Source organism: Oncorhynchus tshawytscha, linkage group LG03 (genome assembly GCF_018296145.1).
Source record: "Oncorhynchus tshawytscha isolate Ot180627B linkage group LG03, Otsh_v2.0, whole genome shotgun sequence".
NCBI classification, from domain to species: domain Eukaryota; kingdom Metazoa; phylum Chordata; class Actinopteri; order Salmoniformes; family Salmonidae; genus Oncorhynchus; species Oncorhynchus tshawytscha.
The window spans coordinates 59,124,097-59,144,090 of record NC_056431.1 but is presented as its reverse complement, the minus strand read 5'-3'; the positions used below and the strand labels follow the sequence as shown (position 1 = coordinate 59,144,090).

At 45.5% G+C, this 19,994-nt stretch overlaps 1 protein-coding gene across 1 annotated transcript in view; it reads left to right on the top strand.

Moving 5' to 3' along the window:
• Positions 1-19,994, top strand: part of LOC112224409 (ephrin type-A receptor 6) — a 280,716-nt gene that overhangs the window by 94,761 nt on the left and 165,961 nt on the right. Inside the window, exons 3-5 of the mRNA XM_042319754.1 lie at positions 141-269; positions 421-639; positions 922-1,237. Of these exons, the coding sequence (XP_042175688.1) occupies positions 141-269; positions 421-639; positions 922-1,237 (664 nt within the window). The remainder of the gene's footprint in view (positions 1-140; positions 270-420; positions 640-921; positions 1,238-19,994) is intronic.

The window sequence follows — 19,994 nt, the reverse complement described above, 5'->3', positions numbered from 1 at the left end:
GAAATAGCCAAATCCACTGATTTAAAGGGGTCTCCACATGCTTTTGTATATACTGTATAGTGTATCTATAGTACTTTGGCAGCTCACTAACTGTCCTTTTTTTTGTTTTCTTCCTCACCTCTCTTCCTCCTCCTCTCCAGTGGGATGCTATAACAGAGATGGATGAACACAACCGTCCCATCCATACCTTCCAAGTGTGTCACGTGATGGAACCCAACCAGAACAACTGGCTACGCTCCAATTGGATCTTCCGCCAGGCAGCACAGAAGGTGTGTAGGGGTTCTGAGCATGGGTTGGAACATGGTGCTGATAACACCTGGGTTGCAGGTTCAGTTCCCGCATGGGCCACATATTAACCAACTGCATAAGTGGCTTTGAATAAAACATTAGCTACTTTACTTTGTTTATTATTTTTGCAAGGTGTACGTGGAGCTGCGGTTCACTCTGAGAGACTGTAACTCCATCCCCTGGGTATCTGGGACCTGCAAGGAGACCTTCAACCTTTTCTACTATGAGACAGACGAGTCCCACGGGGTCAAGTTCAAACCTGCCCAGTACACCAAGATCGACACCATTGCAGCCGACGAGAGCTTCACCCAGATGGACCTGGGAGACCGCATTCTGAAGCTCAACACTGAGGTCCATCACCTCAATTAACTCAATTCAATAATATGTGACTTATAGCCTGGGTGCGAGTCTTTTTCTGCCCTCTTGCCGACTCCTATTGTTTGGCATGATAATTTCATAAGGAGTTGGCAAGAGAGCAGAAACAGAATGCTGCCCATGTTATTTGATTTATCCCACAAGGGACAATTGTTTAGGCACTGCATACTAGGGACATGTTGTTGCGAGATATATGTGAGCATCCATTTAATAAAGTTCAATTCAGTTAGCTTTATTGATCCACAATGTTTTCTATAGGTTCGGGAAGTGGGTCCTATCTCCAGGAAGGGTTTCTACCTGGCGTTCCAGGACATTGGGGCGTGCATCGCCCTGGTCTCAGTCAGGGTGTACTATAAGAAGTGTCCCTTCACCCTGAGGAACCTGGCCTCCTTCCCTGACACCGTGCCCCGGGTCGACTCCTCCTCCCTGGTGGAGGTCAGGGGAGTGTGTGTGGAGCATGCCGAGGAGAGGGACACTCCCAAACTGTACTGCGGCGCCGACGGTGACTGGCTGGTGCCTTTGGGGAAGTGTGTCTGTAGCCTGGGCTATGAAGAGATGGACGGGGCATGTCTCGGTGAGTCACATGACTTCTGTTCTGACTGGATCTGTCCACCTTTCTCTACTCTCTCTCTCTCTCTCTCTCTCCCCGCACTTTCATTCTCTTTCTCCATTTCAGTAGTCCCTCACCCCCTCTCTTTAAATGTACTTACAGTATATCTTTGTATTAATCTGAATCATCTCCTGAAGCTGTCTGATATGAATACAGCCTAGCAGTAAACATGAGGTTTGATAGAGAATCAGTATTTGGGTCATTCCACGAAATTAGTCCCTTTTGCGTCCCTTTGATATTTTAAGTATTAATTGTGCACCAATATGGAATTTTAAAAGCCTGTTATATTAAATGAAGTGCCCTTTAATGTAGGAATTCAATAAATCATATTTTTAATATAAATAAATTATTTTAATCTACTTAACCCCCAAATTTCTCAAAGTTTCACCATCACTGTAAAGCCCTAGTTATTTTTTGCTTTGACAAAGTTATTTCTGAATATAATTTTTAATTTCATGTCATTAGGGATTAATTTAATAGTCTGATTAGTCTGTCCCTTATTTTACGTTCAACCCTGTTATGTGAACTGAACTCTCGTTTGAATATGGTAAAACTATTCCTTTTTAAATATTTTTCAAAAGCAACACTGAACATCTTATAGTCAAATCATAGCATAAAAGCAGGTGAGCTGGTTCTATTCTTGCTGGCCATTTGCTGGTGTTTACTGTTGGAAAACTGAGTGGGTCAAGCGGAACATATCAACCCTGTTACCCATAGATAGACAGGCCAAAATAGCTTTATCTATTTAACTATTTCTATATTTTTTTTAATTCAATTGCACATCCCTGTTGCACACAACAAGCTTCCATTCCTCCGGCACAGGGGAATTTATGGCTGAGTTAAGATGAAATCTGTCAACCATGTTACGGTCAACCCTGTTACTTTATTTGGCACTTAATAGTCATTTTTTAAATTTAACCTCTTGAGATAGGAAAACATGTTTTGTTATTAAGTTTAACACATGCTTTTTATGACAGAATGTTAAAATTAGGTGAAATCAAACTTTTTTGGACCAAGTTGCACTTCTCAAAAGGCACCGAATTGGTGGAATAACCCATCTGTAGGCTACATATCACCAGTCCTGGCCTGCAGGGGGGATTATTTATGGATTATGTACGGGCCAAGGTGTCTGACTACACAATGAAGAGTGTCAGGTGTTTCAACCACAGCTGCTTTATTCACTGACCTGGATCCAGATAGGTCTCTTTCTCCCTCATCTTTTCTCCCTCCCTCCCATCCCATTTCTGTCTCTAAATCTCACCTCCCTCACCCCTCCTTCCTTCCCTTCCTCACCCCCTCTCCATCCCTCTCTTTTATTTGTCATTCTGCAGTATAGGTGCAGTGCAGATAGACAGAGCTCCATGCATCTTCACAAAGCCACAAAGTCATCCCCTATCCTTCATTATCTACCCTCTGTCATCCCTCCTTCATCCCTTCTTCTCTCCTGTCTCCTCTCCTCCTCATCTCCTTCTTTGTAGCAGCCCTCCCACTCTGCCATTCAGATGAGATGTAATGTGAGGGGCTCTGGCTGTGTGGTGCTGATTGTTAACTGAAGCTGCAGCTGGATCTGTGGACCAGTAGGGGAGAGAGGATGTGTGTGTGATATGAGAAAGGCTGTGTTTGTATGTGTGGTAGGGGATATGATGTATTTGTGGTAGGGCAGAGGCTGTGAAATATAACAACACAGATAAAGAGTGTTTGTGATATGCGCACCACAAATGTAACCACCGGTGCTGGGCCCAAAAAAATGATATCCTGCCCCTGTGGTTTTCTTTCTTTGCACATAAAAGCATTAGTGTATTATACAAACACTATGTTTGGGAATTTGTGGATGGAGAGTGAGGGGTGCTCTCCTTTTCGAGACAGCTCTACCTCCAGCTGTCACCAGTGTTAGGAATCTGTCTGTAGTCTCAGCCAGCTGCCTGGCCATGCTGCTGTCTGTCTGTGGCCATGCTGCTGTCTGTCAGTGCTGCTGTCTGTCAGTGCTGCTGTCTGTCAGTGCTGCTGTCTGTGGCCATGATGCTGTCCATGGTTATGCTGCTGTCTGTCAGTGCTGATATCAGTGGCCATGATGCTGTCCATGGTTATGCTGCTGTCAGTGGCCATGCTGCTGTCAGTGGCCATGCTGCTGTCCATGGTTATGCTGCTGTCTGTCAGTGGCCATGCTGCTGTCAGTGGCCATGCTGCTGTCAGTGGCCATGCTGCTGTCTGTGGTCATGCTGCTGTCATTGGCCATGCTGCTGTCTGTGGCCATGCTGCTGTCTGTGGCCATGCTGCTGTCAGTGGCCATGCTGCTGTCTGTGGCCATGCTGCTGTCAGTGGCCATGCTGCTGACCGTGGCCATGCTGCTCTGTGGTTATGCTGTTTGACATACAAACACTGGATTTACATTGGAATCCTTTGTTAATAATACAATTATGGAAAATATCAGTAACATTCCACCCATGAGGCCAAAGAGGGTGCTGTTGGTCATTGACTGCAGGAAAGGGCTACAGGACAAGTTTTTGATTTTTTTTAAACCAGATCTCTATTTTTGATGTAAAGTGCATTTGGGAAAGTATTCAGACCCCTTAACTTTTTCCACATTTTGTTACATTAGCCTTATTGTAAAATTTATATAATACAAATGTTTTCTCAATCTACACAAAATACTCCATTATGATGAGGTGAAACCATTTTTTAGACAATTTTGCAAATGTATCAAAAAATATATTAAAAAATACCTTATTTACATAGTAAGTATACAGACCCTTTGTTATGAGACTCTAAATTGAGCTCATGTGCATCCTGTTTCCATTGATCATCCTTGAGATGTTTCTACAACTTGATTGGAGTCCACCTGTGGTAAATTCAATTGATTGGACATGATTTGGAAAGGTCCCAAAGTTGACAGTGCATGTCAAGCCACTAAGCCATGAGGTTGAAGGAATTGTCCTTGGAGCTCTGAGACAGGATTGGATCGAGGCACAAATCTGGGGAAGGGTACCAAATACATTCTGCTGCATTGAAGGTCCCCAAGAACACAGTGGCCTCCATCATTCTTATATGGAAGATGTTTGGAACCAGCAAGACTCTTCCTAAAGCTGGGCGCCTGGCCAAACTGAGCAATCGGGGGAGAAGAGCCTTGGTCAGGGAGGTGACCAAGAACCCGGTGGTCACTCTGACAAAGCTCCAGAGTTCCTCTGTGGAAATGGGAGAACCTTCCAGAAGGACAAGCATTTCTGCAGCACTCCACCAATCAGGCCTTTATGGTAGAGTGGCCAGACGGAAGCCAATTCTCAGTAAAAGGCACATGACAGCCAGCTTGGAGTTTGCCAAAACTGGTCTGGTGAAACCAAGATTGAACTCCTTGGCCTCAATGCCAAACGTCATGTTTGAAGGATACCTGAGAGAATGCCAAGAGTGTGCAAAGCTGTCATCAAGGCAAAGAGTGGCTACTTTGAAGACTCTCAAATATAATATATATTTTGATTTGAGATTCTTCAAAGTAGCCACTCTTTGCCCTGATGACAGCTTTGTACACTCTTGGCATTCTCTCAGGTATCCTCCAAACATGACGTCCTTTTAGAAATGTCAAAACTCTCAGTATGATGATATAGGTCTTTACATGTTGTATACATGACATTGTGTCATACGTTATATTCCCTTTTGTGCTAAGACCATGTTCCCGCTTAGCTGCATGAGGGCGCACAGCTCCCTGGGACTGCCACTCAGCCCGTGCAAAGAAGCACAAGATTGAGCTTCGCTCAAATTTCTGGAGTTTTCCCCATTAGTTAACACTATCAACATGTCCCTATACTGCGGGAACTGTGATCGAATCAACACAATATTAGCCACTTTCAATGCAACGTCCCGAAAGAAAACAAACTATGCAAGACTTAGTTTGCTAAACTAACTATGCAAGAGATTTTGTAGAAGGCATCTGAGTAGAATTATATTGCATTGACAGGCACCACTCAGACCCGTAATCTACACAGACCAGTGTGCCATAACCAATCAGAGCTGCAGTATGCCTATATGCAAATAGATGATTGCCATATATGGATCGGTGCCATTTACTTTGAACTGGACTGTTTTTACAGCATCAGCGGTCGTGAGGAAATGCGCTTGTTTTGAGATCAAAGCGAGAGCTACATTTAGCGACGTGTGCACATTTGTAAATGTGTTCATATCCTTTGCTAGTTTGTGAGTAATTAGCCCAGTTATTGATAATTTGTAGTTAGCAATGGGGGAGTGATTGCTTCCTACAAGAGCACAAAACATTTGCATTTCTAGACATCTTTGAAAATGTCAGGTAAATAATTTTTTTTGTCTTAGAGGGGCAGTGTTGTATTTTGAGAGAGGCTTGAATAATCTAAGTAGCCAATAGGCAGAGGGTAGCATCATTTATCTGATTCTCTGTAATAATGGTGTGGGAATAATGAGGGGTTTTATTTTGTAGAGTGGTTTCTTGCATCAAACAACATTTTACACATGGGATAAACAAACGTACAGTCAATAACAATAGAAAAATCTATACACAGTGAATGCAAATGGAGTAAGGAGGTAAGGCAATAAATAGGCCATCGTAGCAAAGTAATTACAATTTAGCAAATTAACACTGGAGTGATAGATGTGCAGATGATGATGTGCAAGTAGAAATACTGGTGTGGAAAAGAGCTTAAAAAGTAAATAAAAACATAATGGGGATGAGGTACGTATGTAGTTGGTTGGTTGGGCTGTGTACAGCTGCAACGATCGGTGAGCTGCTCAGATAGCTGATGCTTAAAGTTAGTGAGGGAGATATAAGTCTCCAACTTCAGTGAAGTTTGCGCTCAGCAGACCTGAAATTTGCTCAGTGGCGGGAAAAGTTTGAGTGTCTTAATAGGGTGTTGTGTCACCACAAGCAGCCAGAACAGCTTCATTGGGCCTTGACATAGATTCTACAAGTGTCTGGAACTTCCTGTGTGGAAGCAACACCTGTTTTCAATATACTTTGTATCCCTCATTTACTCAAGTGTTTCATTTATTTTGGCAGTTACCTGTAGAATGGCCCGAGATGTATCCCTCGAGTCACACCAAAAGGGAATATAACGTTGCGGATAAAGTTCAGAATGACACAATTTCATGTGTACAACGTCTAAAGACCTGCATCACTATACTGAGAGTGTGGCCGTTGCTAAAAGGATGCATTTGGGTGTATTTAGGCCTTTGTTGATGATATTTCAGGGGCCCATACTACACAATGAGGATAAGTAAGTGATTTGATGTTTGAGGTAAGTTTCTCAAAAACAAGTGCAATCACAAAAAAGGTGTCTGGACCCTTCGATAACATGTGATTTACATCAATAATAGAGATTTGGTTGTAAAAAATAAAACGTCCTCTTTAAATTCTGCCTGGCTACCAACCCACTGCTTTATGTGTTTATGCATATGTACTGTATGTGTACGTGGGGCCAGTAACGTTATACTGCCTTACAAAAATCTTTGATCTGTTGTAATGGCCAGGTGTAATATCTGATTCATGTGGTATTTACTTTTCTGATGACAAACAAGTCACACAATTAGAATATCATGAAGTACCAAAAATTGCTGTCTGTCTGGGCAGAAAAAGAATTTGAAGTCCGAAAATAATTGATATACTGTAGATACTGCACTTTGCCTTTTATAGGGCAGTATAGTCAGGGGGTCTATTTCCTGCTGTGATCTGAGGCAGGGGACAGGGCAACTCGCTGTCAGAGATTACATCTGCTGCGGCTGGCCAGACGTGGGTTTGATCCCTGGACAGTCTGTCTGTCTGGTGGTGGCTCAGGGTTATCACTGTCTGCCTCTACTCTGAGACATGGGGTGACACTAACAGAACTGGTACGGGGCTATGCCACTGCTTAATAGTGTTTATCTATCGCTCAGAAGAAAATCTGCCTTAGTATTTACACATTTCAAATAATGTTCTTATGGTACTCTATATCCACATGATTCCTCTCTGCCATAAAGAACTTCTCCTCTCTCCCCCTGTCTGTTCCTAACCTGCTGTAAAGGCCTCTCTGCTGTCTGTTCCTAACCTGGCCTCTCTCCCCCTGTCTGTTCCTAACCTGCTGTAAAGGCCTCTCTGTTCCCCCCCCCTGTCTGTTCCTAACCTGCTGTAAAGGCCTCTCTCCCCCTGTCTGTTCCTAACCTGCTGTTCTCTCCCCCTGTCTGTTCCTAACCTGCTGTAAAGGCCTCTCACTGTTCCCCCCTGTCTGTTCCTAACCTGCTGTAAAGGCCTCTCTCCCCCTGTCTGTTCCTAACCTGCTGTAAAGGCCTCTCTCCCCCTGTCTGTTCCTAACCTGCTGTAAAGGCCTCTCTCCCCCTGTCTGTTCCTAACCTGCTGTTCCTAACCTGCTGTAAAGGCCTCTCTCCCCTGTCTCCCCCTGTCTGTTCCTAACCTGCTGTAAAGGCCTCTCTCCCCCTGTCTGTTCCTAACCTGCTGTAAAGGCCTCTCTCCCCCTGTCTGTTCCTAACCTGCTGTAAAGGCCTCTCTCCCCTGTCTGTTCCTAACCTGCTGTAAAGGCCTCTCTCCCCCTGTCTGTTCCTAACCTGCTGTAAAGGCCTCCCCTCCCCCTGTCTGTTCCTAACCTGCTGTAAAGGCCCTGCTGTAAAGGCTCCTCTCTCCCCCTGTCTGTTCCTAACCTGCTGTAAAGGCCTCTCTCCCCCCTGTCTGTTCCTAACCTGCTGTAAAGGCCTCTCTCCCCCTGTCTGTTCCTAACCTGCTGTAAAGGCTCTCTCCCCCCCTGTGTCTGTTCCTAACCTGCTGTAAAGGCCTCTCTCCCCCTGTCTGTTCCTAACCTGCTGCTGTAAAGGGCCTCTCTCCCCTGTCTGTTCCTAACCTGCTGTAAAGGCCTCTCTCCCCCTGTCTGTTCCTAACCTGCTGTAAAGGCCTCTCTCCCCCTGTCTGTTCCTAACCTGCTGTAAAGGCCTCTCTCCCCCTGTCTGTTCCTAACCTGCTGTAAAGGCCTCTCTCCCCCTGTCTGTTCCTAACCTGCTGTAAAGGCCTCTCTCCCCCTGTCTGTTCCTAACCTGCTGTAAAGGCCTCTCTCCCCCTGTCTGTTCCTAACCTGCTGTAAAGGCCTCTCCCCCCTGTCTGTTCCTAACCTAACCTGCTGTAAAGGCCTCTCTCCCCCTGTCTGTTCCTAACCTGCTGTAAAGGCCTCTCTCCCCCTGTCTGTTCCTAACCTGCTGTAAAGGCCACAAACAGCACGACCCTAGTGTGGGGGAGGAAAGGTCACTGACGCTTGGCCAGAATCTGGACCTGTCAGTGGGGGAGAGGATGGTCAGAGACAGGGGGAGAGAGGGGTAGAGGTCAAAGCCACCTGGGGCTGAGAGAGAGGGCGAGAGACCGGGGAAAGAGGGGGGAGAGACCGGGGGAGAGTGGGGCTACAGTGAGAGACTATATATACACTATGTATACAAAAGTATGTGGACCCCCTTCAAATTAGTGGATTCAGCTATTTCAGCCACACCCGTTGCTGACAGGTGTATAAAATCGAGCACACCGCCATGCAATCTCCATAGACAAACATTGGGAGTAGAATGGCCGCACTGAAGAGCACAGTGACTTTCGATGTAGCACCGTCATAGGATGCCACCTTTCCAACAATTCAGTTCATCGAATTTCTGCCCTGTTAGAGCTGCCCCGGTCAACTCTAAGTGCTATTATTGTGAAGTGAAACCGTCTAGGAGCAACAACCGCTCAGCCGCGAAGTGGTAGGCCAGACAAGCTCACAGAACGGGACCCTCGAGTTCCAAACTGCCTCTGGAAGCAACGTTCTTTTCAAACATCTCCGTTCTATGAAGCGCATGGATATGTCCCATTATGAAATCTTCCCTCAGTCTCTCACCCACTCAATGTTCAGATGTCCTCAGCCCATGCAGCTTGTTCTATGAAGCGCATGGATATGTCCCATTATGAAATCTTCCCTCAGTCTCTCACCCACTCAATGTTCAGATGTCCTCAGCCCATGCAGCTTGTTCTATGAAGCGCATGGATATGTCCCATTATGAAATCTTCCCTCAGTCTCTCACCCACTCAATGTTCAGATGTCCTCAGCCCATGCAGCTTGGGGTTGTCATTCAGTAGTAGTTGATGATGATTTATCTGTGGTGCAGGCCTGAGAGGTTCACAGCTGCATCCACAGCTGCTCAGCAATCAGCCAGACAACATCACACTACAGCTGTGATCAGAACAACACCAGAAATTAATTATTCATCCAACTTTCCCCAATTCTTTATATAGTCTATTGTAACTTGGCGTGCCAGAAAAGTTAAACTGCAGACATGAACAATTTATTCATCTAGAATAGGCATCCACGACCATATCGGAAACTTCTGTTTTGTTTTTGTTTCTATTTAATTGTCAAATCTAAGAGTAGGGTTACCTGTAGATTTTGCTAATGCAGCACCTTTGCTGTTTCTGCTGTCGTGTACAGTGTACCCTTTAAACTGTGTCTGTCTGGGTTCCCGCTGACTCTGGCATTTCAGGGAGCGCTGCTTGTCTGAAGAATTACTGAGTTCCCAGTTGACTGCTATCCTGATGTGACCCACAAGTAAGAGTTTACTAAGAAGAAGACAGAGACACATTACTCTGGTCCCTCTGGTTCTGGTTTAAACTCTGTTCATCCATTATATTAAGGGTAGAGGAGATACACCACATGTTTATGCTAATGTTCAAGCACCTTACCTGAATTAAAACATCCTTACACATTAATCTCTCTCTCTCTGGCATTAAATGCCTTTGTGTTCACACCTAGAACACCTACAGTATACTTTCTCACGTTCTCTCTCCATTCCTTCCTCTTTTCCTCTCTCTGTAGTATATTTCACAGTTGGGTTAGTCTTGGTGATGTGTAGCGATTATAATGCTGTGTCAACCCTAAAGGAGGGCCTGCTCATTGTTCCAACAGTCATACAGTAGTTATTAAACCTCCACACTGCCTGGTCTGCCGTGGGGAGTCCAGGGCGTCAGGGGGAGTAGACGATAATACCTCAGTCCCACATCACCTGACCTCAGCTACATTGCCTCTTATTTACCATAGTTAGAACCGTCTTCTGAACACAAGGGGTGTTTCTCAGTATGCATACTACCGAAATGAATAAACAATTGAAATCTGAAATGTCTTGAGTCAATAAGTATTCCAGTCCGTTAAGACAAAAGCCTAAATACATTCAGGAGTAAAAATGTTCTTAACAAATCACATAATTTGCATGGACTCATTCTGTGTTCAATAATAGCGGTTAACATGATTTTTGATTGACGACCCCATCTCTGTACCCCACACATACAATTATATTTAAGGTCCCTCAATCAAGTAGTGAATTTCAAGCACAGATTCAACCACAAAGACCAGCGAGGTTTTTCAATGGCTCGCAAAAAAGGGCACCTATTGGTAGATGTGTAAAAAAAAGAAAATACAAAAGCAGACACTGAATATTCCTTTGAGCACGGTAAAGTTATTAATCAGGCTTTGGATGGTGTATCAATACACCCAGTCACAACAAAGATACAGTAGTCCTTCCTAACTCAATTTCCAGAGAGGAAGGAAACTGCTCAGGGATTTCACCATGAGGCCAATGGAGATTTTAAAACAGTTAGAGTTTAATGGTTGTGATAGGAGACCTGAGGATGGATCAACAACATTGTATTTACTCCACAATACTAACCTAAATGGCAGAGTGAAAAGAAGGATGCCTGTACAGAATAAACAAATTCCAAAACATGCATCCTCTTTGCAACAAGGCACTTAAGTAATACTGCAAAATATGTGGCAAAGAAATTAACTTTTTGTCCTGAATACAAAGCGTTATGTTTGGGGGAAATCCAAGATATCACTGAGTACCACTCTTCATATTTTCAAGCAAGGTGGTGTCTGCATCATGTTATGGGTAAGCTCCCATTGCGGCAAGGACTATGGAGTTTTTGGGGATAAAAAGAAACGGAATACAGCTAAGCACAGGCAAAATCCTAGAAGAAACCCTGGTTGTCTTTCCAACAGACACTGGGAGACAAATTCACCTTTCAGCAGGACAAAAGCCTAAAATGCAAGGCCAAATATACACTGGAGTTTCTTACCAAGACGACATTGAATTTTCCCGAGTGGCCTAGTTAGTGTTTTACTTACATTGGTTTGAAAATCTATGGCAAGACTTGAAAATGTCTTTCTATGTCTATGCATATTACAGTGGATATTCTAGACAGTTAAAGAAATGTATGTATGAATGTATGTATTTATTAATAACGTATCAAGATAAAGTATGTTGCCTGAATACTCAATGTGAATATGCAACTTTTCATTCCGAAGACGGAGTTCATTTTCTCTCGTTTCAGCTCAAAACCAGCCACCATTGCTTTAAATACATTCTTTGTAGTTTTTTACGTAGTTGCGTCATATTAGGGGGCGTAGACAGACATTTTTTATTTATTTTTGGGGGGGGGGGTTATTTCTTACATTATTAGCCCAGAACGTTTTCTTTGTATTATTACATATAGGCCAAAATAACTTTTGGATATCATATCCTATTCAACTATTGCTGTATACAGGGCATTTAGAAAGTATCCAGCCCTCTTCTCTTATTCCAAATGTTGTTACTTTATAGCCTTATTCTAAAATGAATTAAATTAATTGTTTTCCTCATCCATCTACACACTACCTCATTATGACAAAGCAAAAACAGTTTTTTAGAAATGTTTGCACATTTATTAAAAACTGAAAATGTATTTACATAAGTAATCAGACACTTTGCTATGAGACTTAAAATCGAGCTCAGGTGCATCCTGCTTCCATTGATCATCCTTGAGATGTTTCTACAACTTGATTGGAGTCCACATGTGGTAAATTCAATTGATTGGACATGATTTGTCAAGGCACACACCTGTCTATATAAGTTTCCACAGCTGACAGTGCATGTCAGAGCCAAAACCAAGCCATGAGGTTGAAGGAATTGTCTGTAGAGCTCCGAGACAGGATTGTGCCGAGGCACAGATATGGGGAAGGCACAGATCTGGGAAGAAAATGTCTGCAGCATTGAAGGTCTCTAAGAACACAGTGGCCTTCATCATTTTTAAATGGAAGACATTTGGAACCACCAAGACTCTTCCTAGAGCTGGCCGCCCGGCCAAACTAAGCAATCGGGGGAGAAGGGCCTTGCTCAGGGAGGTGACCAAGAACCCGATGGTCACTCTGACAAAGCTCCAGAGTTCCTCTGTGGAGATGGGAGAACCTTCCAGAAAGACAAGCATCTCTGCAGCACTCCACCAATCAGGCCTTTATGGTAGAGTGGCCAAACGGAAGCCACTCCTCACTATAATACACTTGACAGGCCACTAGAGGTCCTAAAGGACTTTCTGACCATGAGAAGCAAGATTCTCTGGTCTGATGAAACCAAGATTTAACTCTTTGGCCTGAATGCCAAGCGTCACATCTGGAGGAAACCTGGCACCCTCCCTATTGTGAAGCATTGTGGTGACAGCATCATGCTGTGGGGATGTTTTTCAGCGGCAGGGACTGGGAGACCAGGAGCAAAGCTTCCCATCCAATCTTACAGAACTTGAGAGGACCTGCAGAGAAGAATGGGAGAAATTCCCCAAATACAGGTGTGTCAAGCTTGTAGCGTCATACCCAAGAAGACTCGAGGCTGTAATCTCTGCCAAAGGTGCTTCAACAAAGTATAGAGCATATCGCTACACCCGCAATAACATCGGCTAAATATGTGTATGGAACCAATACAATTTAATTTGATTCGATTTTGATTTAATTTAAGTCAACAATCCTGGGAACATTCAGATGCATGCTTTGAAATGTGTGCAAATGAGGAACGCATCTGAGAACTGCCCTCCGTTCTCCGTTTTACATTCTTTGTTTTCAAACTCATACTCATTCCATGCTCCAATTTGCGTGCATGGAGCATGGTAATATGCATATTGAGAAACACCCAAGGTTTAGATTGTGGTCACAGAGACAGTTATAGGAGAGCAGACAATATATGGGGCCTTTAGTCCCTTTAATATCGAACAAACCTTTTGAATTCGAGAACAAAAGTCTTATTATTGTAACAACAACAAAAAATATTGAAAGCATAACATTAACCCAAAAGTATTTGAGAGCAAAATAAATAATATTGCAAGGAAATAATTTTGTAACAAAATTATTTAGAAATTAATTCCCCCAAATGATCTAATTTTCAATGATAACATGATTGCGATGAAACACTGCAAAGTTTTGGCACATTTGTTCCGTGGAGGCAGGTTTTTGAGGAGGCATAGATGATGTGTCTCAGTTGGTCAACTTGTTTTGAAGTGACAGTTCATCCTCATTTTTTATATCCCAGCTTGCAGCTTAAAACAATGGCTAGTACAGCTATGTTAGATAGCTTGCTAACTAGTGTATAAAAAAGCTTGATTTGTTTTTTTAGTTTTCCATTTCGGATAAATGGGCTCAGTGGCTTGTTGCTACTAGCTAGCACACTGGGACTGACTAGCCCGGCTAGGTATCGTTACCTTTACAACAAGGAGGCCATTGGGAAACACCCTTAGGTAAGTGCCTTTTGTGTCTTGTAATTTCACATTTAAAACATGCATTAAAACAATTATCTAGCTAACGAGCATGGTTATATAATTTATATCACAGCCAGCAAGCAAGATAGGATGCACTGAAGTTACTCTCATGAAGTGCACTACTGGCCCTTCTCATGACTCCAGAGCTGTATGGCCTTGGGTTTGCGAGCGCTATGGCACTACTATCTGAAAGCTTTTCATTAGAGTACACATTAGCGTGTGCATGTACTATAAACAATTTTGTTTTGCATTTGTTTCTTTATTTGTGACCTGGCTCTCACACTGGCTGTGTGTGTGTGTGTGTGTGTCCAGCTGTCTGTCCTGTCTGCCTGCCTGTCTCTGTCTAGCATCTTCACAGAGTAGTGAGCACATGTAGGAGGAGCTCATCCTCATGGAGTTCATCTAAACCAGCTAATAGAAGGTATCCTATATTAGGTAGGTCTACTACTACTTGGAAAGATAGGAGGTGGAGGTTGCAAGCATAGAGGTAGATAATGTAGACATGATCTAACTCTATGGTTGCAAGTCATTACTTGGTACTGATTCTCATCATAGGGAGTACCATTATGACTTTGACCTAAAGGTAATGTTACCATGTGAGTTGCATCTGGATTCTCCACCCTTCTCCCAAAGTGCACACTTTCTTGCATTGATTTATCAATGCTGGAAATTCTCTCCTGCCAATGCTTAACACCCCCATCCTATGCTTTTAAGTCCATGACGAGAAGTGTGCAAGTGCACTCTTCAAGAGAAGGGTGGAGAAGTGGGATATGCTCTCTCAACCACCTCTATGCCTAGCCCTGTAGCTGAATCCTACAGCAATATTCTGATTTAAGTGCTACTCTATGGCATGGTAGAGTTCACAGTAGAGTTCAAATTGAATTACACCGAGTGTACAAAACATTAGGATAATAATGAGTTTCACCCCCTTTTGCCCTCAGAACAGCCTCAATTCGTTGGGGCATGGACAAGGTGTCGAAAGCGTTCCACAGGGATGCTGGCCCATGTTGACTCCAATGCTTCCCACAGTTGTGTCAAGTTGGCTGGATGTCCTTTGGGTGGTGGACCATTCTTGATACACACAGGAAACTGTTTAGCATGAAAAGCCCAGCAGCGCTACAGATCTTGACACACTCAAACGGGTGCACATGGCACCTACTACCATACCCCGTTCAAAGGCACTTAAATATTTTGTCTTGCCCATTCACCGTCTGAATGGCATACACAATCTCCCTGTCTCAAGGCTTAAAATCCTTCTTTAAACTTTCTTCTACACTGATTGAAGTGGGTTTAACAAGTGACATCAATAATGGATCATAGCTTTCACCTGGATTCACCTGGTTGTGGACAGGTGTATTTTATACTGAACAAGTTCAAACAGGTGCCATTAATACAGGTAACGAGTGGAGGACAGAGGAGCCTCTTAAAGAAGAAGTTACAGGTCTGTGAGAGCCAGAAATCTTGCTTGTTTGTAGGTGACCAAATACTTATTTTCCACCATAATTTGCAAATAAATTCATTAGAAATTCTACAATGTGATTTTCTGGATTTTTTTCCCTCATTTTGTCTGCCATAGTTGTAGTGTACCTATGATGAAAATTACAGGCCTCATCTTTTTAAGTGGGAGAACTTGCACAATTAGTGGCTGACTAAATACTTTTTTTGCCCCACTGTACATCTGGGTTTTTAATACACCCAAAACAAACACATATACAAAACACTGGGATGTACCCAAACAAAAGAGCGATTGTAAACCTTGTAGAATGACACGGGACGAGAATTGTAATACACAATGCACAAAACACGCAGCACAGGCTGAGACAACGCAAAGATACTCACACGACCAATGGACATGCGAAAAATAACAGCCCAATGGGGAAACAAAGGGTGCATTTATACAAATACAATCAGTGAGGAATCGGAACCAGGTGTGCGTAATGACACAGTTCAGTGATGTCGACCTCCGTAACTGGTGAACAGAATGAGCAGCAGTACCTGGGGGATCCGTGACAGTACCCCCCCTCACCGTTGGTGCCGTTGGACTCAGTGCGGGTCGGAAAATCCCTGGTCAGCGACGCATCCAGGATGTCCACCACAGGAACCCAGCACCGCTCCTCTGGGCCGTACCCCTCCTATTCGATTAGGTACTGGAGACTTCCCCCCCGACGCCTCAAATCCAAGGTAGAGAATTCCCTACCTCTCCGCCAGGTAGAAATTCTGCCCACTCCCCCTGGCCTATCCTGACAGTAACACCTCAGGAACCTTCCCACCTCCTGATTGACCCTCTCCACCTGCCCATTAGCTTGAGGACAATACCCGGAGGTGAGACTCACCGTGACCCCCAGGCGTTCCATGAATGCCTTCCATACACTTGAGGTGAACTGAGGGTCACGGTCTGACACAATATCCTCCGGGATCCCGTAGTGCTGGAAGCCGTGCACAAAAAGAGCCTCCGTGGTTTGCATGGCCAACAGGAGCTCAGGGAGAGGAAGGAAGTGACAAGATTTGGAAAAACAGTCCGCAACGATGAGAATGTTGGTGTTCCCCTGGGAGGGGGGAAGGTCAGTGACAAAGTCCACCGAGAGGTGAGTCCAGGGTCATTGTGGAACCGGCAGGGGAAGGAGCGTTCCAAATGGGAGGTGTCTGGGTGTCTTTGACTGAGCACAGATGGAGCAGGAAGAGACGTAAACCCAGATGTCCCTAGCCAAGGTGGGCCAGCAGTACTTCTCCATTAGGCAGGCGACGGTACGCCTATCCCAGGATGACCCTACACAGGTGCCATGTGTGCCCAGGAAAGGAGGCGGTCCGGCACACCTGTGGGAAATTAGGCACAGCGCTCTGGGCACTGTGAAGGTGCGGGTTCCATATACAAGGCCTGCCATATATCGGCGTCCACGTCCCACACCGCTGGCGCAATGATGCGGAACAGAGGGTTGATGGGGGTCTCTTGTCCTTGCCTCTCATCTGTGTCATAGAGGTAAGACGGGGCGTCCACCTTCACATTCTTCGAGCCTGGCCTATAGGAAATCGTGAATTGGAACCTGGTGAAGAATAGGGCCCACCTGGCCTGTCTCGGGTTTAGCCTCTTTGCTGCCCTGATGTACTCCAGGTTGCAGTGGTCCATCCACACCAGGAAAGGGTGTTTGGACCCCTCAAACCAGTGTCTCTACGCCTTCAGAGCCTTCTTGACCGCCAAGAGTTCCCGGTCCCCTATGTCGTAGTTCCTCTGGTCTGGGCTCAGCTGCTTGGAGTAGAAAGCACAGGGCTGCAGCTTTGGAGAGGTTCCGGTGCACTGTGATAACACGGCCCTGACTCCTACTTCGGAGGCATCCACCTCGACAATGAAGGGGAGTGAGGGGTCAGGATGTGCCAGCACGGGAGCAGTGGTGAAACATGCCTTCAGCGTCTCAAACCCCCTCGCCGCCGTCCAACGAAGCCGCTGGGATCTTCTCTCAGCAGGGAGGTAAGAGGTGCGACCACTGTGCTGAAGCCCCGGATGAACCTCCGAAAATAGTTGGCGAACCGAAGGAATCGCTGTACTGCTGTCATGGAATTGGAGATGGTCAATGACCTGACTGCGCTGCTCCTCCATCTCTCTGTTTAGCATATAGATCATGCTCCAACAGTCTTCTCGGCACATACCTGACTAACGAGACATGCTGAACGTGGTCAGCAGAATAGACCAAAATCTTGTCTATATAGACCGCATTAGACAGTACAACTGGCATTACGGGATACTCGTAATGAACCGTGGTTGCGGAAAAAGCAGTCTTCCATTCAATGCCCGCACAAATTTGCACCAGATTGTAGGCGCACCTCAAGTCCAGCTTCGTGAAGTACTGTGCCCCCTTGCATTTGTCCGATGGTTAGTATGAGGGGTAAAGGATAGCTGAACTTGATGGTGGCCTTGTGCAGTGTTCGATAATCAATGCAGGGGCACAGTCCCTTATCTATCTTCTTAACAAAAAAGAAGCTTTAGGAGGCTGGTGACTTAGAGGGACGGATAAAACTGCTGGAGACTCTCCTGTACATTGGTCTCCATGGCCTCGGTCTCCGCATAGGAGAGGGGATAGACATGTCCTCTTGGGAGGGCTGCATCAGACAACAGGTCAGTGGCACAGTCCCAGGGGCTATGGGGAGGCAGGTCTTTGAAAAAACCCGGTGCAGATCCTGGTACTCCTCCGGTAAATCCACTTGAGGAACACAGTCCGGACTTTTCACCGTTGTGGTGTTGACCGACACAGCGAGACACCTCCCCTGATACTCCTGCGACCATCCCAGCAGTCTCCTCTCGGACCAGGAAATAACCGGGTTATGCAAACTCAACCAGGGGAGACCTTAAACAATGGGGTGCGTGGGGGTGTCTATAATCAAGAAGGTGATCTGTTCTGAATGAGTGTCCTGGGTCAGCAAAGAAACAGGATCAGTAATGTGATGTACGAGCCGGAATGGGTGACTGTAGGGGAACCAAAGGGATGTGTAATGCAGTGGATGCATCTAAAAAAAATCAATCAGAGCTAACGGGAGTGAAGGGCGAGAGAACTCACTGGTTGATTTGACAGACAAGGAGAGACCTTGCCTCCCACCTGGGTTAGTGCAGGAGAATTCCCTGGCTTGTCACCTCCTCGCCTCCTAGGGGATAGAGAGCCAGTCGGGGAGAAATGACCCCTTTCCCCACAATAGACGCAGATGCCCAGATTCCTCCTTCTCCTATGCTCTGCCTCGGGCAAACGTGTCGAGCCCACCTCCATCGGCTCTGGCCACAGAGCAGGTGTAGCCATGGTCTCCGGATTCCGGGCAGGTTTACTTCAGGACCGCAGGAGGTTGTCCAACTGGATCGCCATGCTGATGAGCTGGTCGAGTGACATGTTGTCATCATGACAGGCTAACTCCAGCTGTACCTCCTCCCACAGTCCGCTGCAGAAAACGGTGACCAGAGCCAACTTGTTCCATCTGGTGGAAGCCACGATGGTCCCGAACTCCAGGGTGAACTCCGAGGCGGTCCTAGCTCCCTGCCGTAGTTGGAGAAGACACTCACCCCCCTCTCGGCCCTCCACAGGATGATCAAATTACGAGCGGAAGTGGAGGGTGAAGCACTCCTAGGACTCAACCTCAGGGCCACCCGTCTCCCAGACGACAGCACCCCAGTCCACAGCCCGTCCAGTCAGTGCCGAGATGACGGTGGCAACCCTGTCTCTTCCGGAAACAGCCTCGGCGTAGCGAGCGAGGTCCAGGTCGCATTGTAGAAGGAACCTTGCATCTTTCTGGCGCGCCGTCAAAGCTCTCCGGGAGGGATAGAGGTATTCCACGGACCGGCTCTGATGGAACGGGGGTAGGTCGTGGTGTGGGAACTGGTACCGGAAACGGTGCTGGAGCCAGGAGATTCTGCACATTCTGCTCCAAGTGCAGGATGGTTGCCAGCACACTGTCCATGGCGACCCCAAGTCTGAAGAGACAGTCCTCTTGGTGCTGTACTGTCCCTACAATGGTCGCAAGCTCGGCATTCCCTGCTGTTTCCATTTGTCGGGTCAATTATTCTGTCACGCTGGAATAAAGGATTTGGAGACAGGCGCAGGAATACATAATCTGGGTTTTTAATACACCCAAAACAAACACGTATACATAACTCTGGGATGTACCCAAACAAAATAGCGATGGTAAACCTCGTAGAACGCCACAGGACGAGACCCGTAATACCCAATGCACAGGCTGAGACAACACAGGTACTCACACGACCAATGGACATGGGAACAATAATCGACAGCCCAATGGGGAAACAAAGGGCACAATTATACAAACACAATCAGTGAGAAATTGGAACCAGGTGTGTGTAATGACACAGATCAGTGCAGCCTAGAAGGCCAGTGACGTCGACCTCCGGAACGGGTGAACATAATGAGCAGCAGTACCTGGGGGATCCGTGACAGCATGGTCATGAGGAAAAGGGCAAAGACTGGATATTTCCCCAATAAATTGTTTATTTAATATTTTTTTGTAGCTACAACATTTACATGAGAGAAATGTGAACACTATGGGGATGATGACCTTAGCATGTTTAAAGGGGCAACTACAGAATTATTTACATGAGTCAAGTAATAACTGAGCAATATATTTCAACCAATGAAGTTTAAAAGATAATTAACACAATTGAAATAA